The sequence below is a fragment of the Sinocyclocheilus grahami genome, unplaced genomic scaffold, assembly GCF_001515645.1.
Source record: "Sinocyclocheilus grahami isolate Dianchi unplaced genomic scaffold, SAMN03320097.WGS_v1.1 scaffold76.1, whole genome shotgun sequence".
NCBI classification, from domain to species: domain Eukaryota; kingdom Metazoa; phylum Chordata; class Actinopteri; order Cypriniformes; family Cyprinidae; genus Sinocyclocheilus; species Sinocyclocheilus grahami.
The window spans coordinates 2,682,351-2,687,915 of NW_015505255.1; the positions used below are offsets into that span (position 1 = coordinate 2,682,351).

General features: G+C 38.7%; 2 protein-coding genes and 1 pseudogene across 3 annotated transcripts in view; 1 reads left to right on the plus strand and 2 right to left on the minus strand.

Moving 5' to 3' along the window:
• The window catches only part of LOC107585997 (sorbitol dehydrogenase-like), a 6,301-nt gene extending 4,627 nt beyond the window's left edge, over positions 1-1,674 (minus strand). For both annotated transcript variants that reach the window (XM_016273213.1, XM_016273212.1), the window contains exons 1-5: positions 1,526-1,674; positions 1,377-1,410; positions 1,123-1,287; positions 870-1,029; positions 648-766 (exon numbers count right to left, since the gene is read on the minus strand). In XM_016273213.1, coding sequence (XP_016128699.1) covers positions 648-766; positions 870-1,029; positions 1,123-1,287; positions 1,377-1,410; positions 1,526-1,579 — 532 coding nt within the window. In that variant the 5' untranslated portion in view covers positions 1,580-1,674. The remainder of the gene's footprint in view (positions 1-647; positions 767-869; positions 1,030-1,122; positions 1,288-1,376; positions 1,411-1,525) is intronic.
• Positions 1,675-2,023: 349 nt separating this feature from the next.
• On the plus strand, positions 2,024-3,360 carry LOC107585999 (plant intracellular Ras-group-related LRR protein 3-like; annotated as a pseudogene).
• Positions 3,352-5,213, minus strand: LOC107586000 (telomere repeats-binding bouquet formation protein 2-like). The gene is made up of 7 exons (XM_016273214.1): positions 4,824-5,213; positions 4,602-4,683; positions 4,289-4,428; positions 4,129-4,175; positions 3,962-4,050; positions 3,666-3,754; positions 3,352-3,576 (listed from the first exon to the last, which is right to left on the minus strand). The coding sequence occupies exons 1-7, from the start codon at positions 4,891-4,893 to the stop codon at positions 3,449-3,451; spliced, it is 645 nt and encodes a 214-aa protein (XP_016128700.1). The 5' UTR covers positions 4,894-5,213; the 3' UTR covers positions 3,352-3,448.
• Between the last annotated feature and the right edge of the window lie 352 nt (positions 5,214-5,565).

Here is a 5,565-nt window from a genome sequence, read left to right on the forward strand (position 1 = left end):
CCAGCCAGGGCCCTGACTTAAACCCAATTGAGCATCTCTGGAGAGACCTAAAAATTGCTGTTCACCAACGTTTACCATCCAACCTGACCGAACTGGAGAGGATCTGCAAGGAGGGATGGCAGAGGATCCCCAAATCCAGGTGTGAAAAACTTGTTGCATCTTTCCCAAAAAGACTCATGGCTGTATTAGATCAAAAGGGTGCTTCTACTAAATACTGAGCAAAGGGTCTGAATACTTAGGACCATGTGATATTTCAGTTTTTCTTTTTTAATAAATCTGCAAAAATGTCAACAATTCTGTGTTTTTCTGTCAATATGGGGTGCTGTGTGTACATTAATGGGGAAAAAAATTAACTTCAATGATTTTAGCAAATGGCTGCAATATAACAAAGAGTGAAAAATTTAAGGGGGTCTGAATACTTTCCGTACCCACTGTATATAGTCAAAAATATATTTTTGCTATAACCAGTCACACTTCCCAAAAGCCATGTTATCCAGATGTGCTATTAGCTGACTAAGCAACAACTGTTTTGCAGTCCTGACACGCTATAGAAAAGTGGCAGTGGCCAAGAAGTCAGAGGTAATTACACTGATTGGCTAGTTAATGTGTAACAGTTGCATAAATATCAATCATTAGAAAAGACTGACCTGCACCGCAAACAAACACTGAGCTTCCGAGAGTGACCCCTGCCCTCTTGCAGGCATGAATGCCCACTGACAAGGGTTCGATCAGGGCTCCCTCCTCATAGGTCACATTATCGGGAAGCCTGCACACACACACAGCCATATACATGATTATTATGCAAAAAAATGAAAGTGCTATGGACTCCCTCATTATATAAACCAGTAATCCAGTAATAGTGATCTGACTTGTAGCAGAAGTTTGCATTGTGTTTGTAGTATCTGCAGAGGTTTCCATCATCTGGAGGAGTGGCACAGAAGAATATGCTGGGAGACAGATTGTAGTGTCCAGATTTAAAGAACTCATCTACTTCACGAGGAACTCCAGGCTCAACGGCAACTCTGTCTCCTGTTGAATACAAAACAATGAAAGAAAAACTCACTTCATCTGAGTTTAACTGACATAATATTTCAAACTAAGCCAAATCAAGAGAGAACTAACCTGCTTTGAGGTGCGTCACAGCAGAGCCCACTTTCACCACACGACCAGAGGCTTCATGTCCCAAAACCATGGGCTGTTTCAGCACAAAGTCCCCAATGCGGCCGTTCTGCCAATAGTGCACATCTGACCCACAGATGCCCACAGAATGCATCTGAAGTAACACCTCTTCGAAAAATAATGAATAAATAAGAATATTAAACTGTTCATCATCATTGCAATGCATTTGGAAATATTACTAAGAAACAAATCTATACCATTTGGTCCTGGTTCCGGAATGGGACGCTGCTCCTGTTAAAATACAGTCTATGGTTAAAATGCAGAAAAATCTGCAATTATAAATCGCAAGTGCAATCAGAGTTCAAGGGTTGCAAAATCTTCACCCAAAATGCATAAAATGTCATACCAATCTGAGATCTCCTTTAGAGTGCAGGACCACGGTGAGGTTGTCTTTTTCCATTTTATTAACTTATACACGTACAGCCCAAACTCCAGAAGACCTATGTACTCCTAGCAAGCTTTCGCTCACATATGCACTGATGCCCCTCACGGCCATCCCACTTCTTCCTGTTCTCTGGGAAGTTATTCAAGAACATCCCAACTGCGCTCTGTGCTGCGCATGCAGAGCGCAGCGCAGTCTGTACAAAAACATACAGACAACTGCGATCAAAGAAAAAAAAACTTTCTGCATTTGAACATTGTCCCTAAAGAATAAACAAAAATAACTATAAAAAGCATTCCCCTTTGAGCGCTACATCGTCCAACGACTCGAGTTCATTTAAAGACTGATGAATATCACCATTCTGTGTACAAGAACCGTTCATGGCGATGATGACAAATCTAGCTTCTCTATTCAATACCGCCTGTATTTCTGATATATCGTGTTTTTATTAAATGAAATAAAATGAACGGGGATGATATGGTACTGAAATGTCTCAGCAAACAACAGGAAAGTCTGAACATGAGCCATAGGGGTCTAGATGTTTTGCCACCTGGTGTTTCCAGACTTGTTACACTGAAAAAAACTTGTTCTGAACAACAATCAGCTCATTTTACCACCAGACGAGGTACTCCTATCCTCAAACGTACTATGTTTTTCAAAGTAGATACTCAAAAAACACTCATTGAATGAATTTGTTGCACATATCACATGTAATAATGTCTAGCAGAAATCATGTCTAAAACAGTGTTCGCATTCCCTGTAAGATTCTGCATCTGGAAAAGCTTGAAGAACTGATACTGGATAGAAACCAGCTGACCATGCTTCCTGGCAACATTGGATCACTGAAACACCTGACTTACCTGGGCGTGAACCACAACCCATTATCTGTTCTCCCAGAAGCAATAGGTGACCTGAGAGAACTGAGAGAGCTCTGGGCTGTAGGATGCGGTCTTGTCTCTATACCATCATCTATTGGTAAACTTGGGAGGTTAGAGAAACTTGGGCTTCATAATAACAAAATTACACACCTGCCATCACAATTTGGGGGTCTCAGCAGTTTGCAATGGTTAAACTTGGCTGATAATAAACTTCAAGACCTCCCAGAGGATGTTAATCACTTAAGAGTCACTGGTCTTCATGAACCTGGGCAAGAACTGTTTTACACACATCCCTACAGCACTGACAGGTTAGAAATTTTCCATTTAATTAAATTACTATTTATGGCATGAATGTGTGTTAAAACAGTTTTAAGAGGACGACTGGCGACAGCTTGCTGTAAGAAGCCGCTGTACCTTTGATCTGTCACTTTGCTCTCATTACACATATCGTTAATGTTTATAGGACTAATAGTTACTCTTTCACTGTCATTATTATTCTAATAGTTATTAGGTATAAATCCTTGTTTGTTCCCGTTGGTCCTCATGTGGACTTTTTCGTGTTCTGTTAATTTTGTTGTCATAACTATTTCCAGACATAGCAAATCTGCAGATCCTGTCTGTTAAATTTAACAGCATCAGATCACTGGAAGATTACTTAATCCCTGGTTTCAGCAGACTTATAAAACTTGACCTCAGCGAAAATCTTTTAATGGACAGACCACCTCACTGGAAGGTAATTAACCATCAACAGAAAATAAACAGGGACACAGTTTTGTTTTGAAGTATGCCACTTTAATGATATTACTACTGTTATTCTCTGTAACCTGTCATATCCCCTTTGTTCACATACAGGGATTGGATTTTATATTGCTGGGAAATGTCTGATACGCTGCGGAAGATTCATATGAGATGAGTAGGAACTGAAAATAAGCATCCATTTGCATTAAATATGTTTGTCAAAGAAACGTATAAACAAAGACAATCCACTTCTTATGTGTAGCATATTATATTACATTTCTTTGTGACAATGACGAGGTGTCACGTCATTAGATCTTGAAACATTATGGCCATGGAGGGAGGGAAGAAAATCATAAAGTTCCCCTGAATACTTCTTAATTTGGTCAATATGAACATATCCTGCAAATGAGACGGTAATAAATGGTTTGAGGACATGTGAATTATAGGTCAAAGTACTATGGTGTCAGTTTTGTTTCTTAATTAAATACCTGAGATCATGTTGTTTACAGGATATTTCCACATCTCACTACAAGAACACACTTTGTTCGGCGATGCAACAGTCTCGTAATCGTCCTGGCTAATAGATAACATGAGGTTAAACCATGCTTTTATGAAGATAAAGTGCTGTGGTAATGAAAATAATATTTAGACCTCATTTGTACAGTAAACTGAACAATATTAAAGAATTATGTGTTTAAAAAAATGAAAATTCACTGAAATAAATGTATGCATTCTGCCAATAACTATAAAGAACTAAAGAACTAAAAAAAGAGTTAATGCATACCTGTTCTTCTCTCTCACTGCTTGATGTTCAGTCTCATCAGACAGACTGTCTTCAGACACTTCAGCATATATCTGATCTTCACACATCACCTTCAATAGATTGAGAAGCTAACAAATGACAGAGAGGAATAACTGGACACTGGATTAACAGACGGCATATTCTCATACCTGTTCATCGGTTTCCCAAATGAACCTTCCGATTAGCACTCTCATTTCTAAAGAGAAGAATTGGAACAGTAATTAGGCATTCACTATTTTTCATTGTAAAAACTACTCATTCTTTACATTGGAACATGTCACTAAAAATAATGGCATGTTCATGCTTTACCATTCTGGACAGAGTCGGGGGGCAGAACATAGTGGCCAATAGGCACAGATGTTACACTCTGGCGGTGTTTACATGCTGACAGGAAGTTGCTGTGGAAAACCGTTGCCCTGTTTTTTACATAATCCTCACTTTCATATATCCTAAAACATAAAAAGAAATTAGGCACACCTTTGTGGCAAAAGTTTTCAGGCATTTCAATGGTTTTGGGTACAGAAGATTTAGATTAAGTACACTCTATAGGCTGGTTTCTTTAGTATTCAGTAGTATGACCAAATCACCCTCAAACAAGAATTGTACTGTAAACTGAACATACCTTTTAGTGTCTTCAGAAGAGGCATCAGCACTGAAGAGGTAATCTGCCGTTTTCCAGGAAGAAAGCGCTCCCCCTTCAGAAACTATACATATAAACTATATAAGCTATATAATATATAAACAGATATAACATGACATATTCCCAAATGTTCATTAACAGTGTCTTTATCACTTTACGTGAGTTGTATTAGTAGCATATATAGCTAAATACTTTTCATCTCACCCCAGAAGTTGGTTAACGGTACCCTCTTTCCAACACTGTCCGAGAACCATGCCGTTTTGCCTTTAAACATGCTTATGCTGAGGTGTTTGTCACTTCAGTTTGCACAAAAACTATTTGAATGCCTTGATGCTACAATTATCCTTCTTCAGCAAAGGGTGAGGACACACCAAACGTTGACTGTGTTAGCTACTTATTTTTGAGCTATGTTCATATACCAGTTCTCACTGTTATTCAAGACATAAATCATTAAAGAATTCCGGAAACAAACACGTGAATAGTAACGGAGAACAGTTAGGAAAATTAACACGGAAAAATTATAATGTTTAGACGCTATAACGGACAAGCGTATATAGCCTATACTACATAGCTCACACATCACCTCAGGCCTGAACGAGCAATGTCCGACTCTTAAATGAATCGATCTTTTGAGTCGAGTCTTTTCACTGAATCTTTTAAACCTACTCACAAACCGGTCTGAACGATTCGTTGCGAATCAGAATCTGTTGAGTCAACAACTCGCGAACCGAGAAACGTACTCCAATCGAGTGAGCAGCTTGTTGGAGCGAAGTGAAGCTGGGATTTGTCTAATAGGTATGTCTTTATTAATGTAATCGTAAAAATGTATGTACCTGAAAACGTTTTAGAGCAGAATATCTGTCAGGAATCACTGAATCATTTTTAATCGGTTATTCGAAAGGATTTGTGCAGAAGTGAGTCGGACTTTCCATCATGATTATTTACA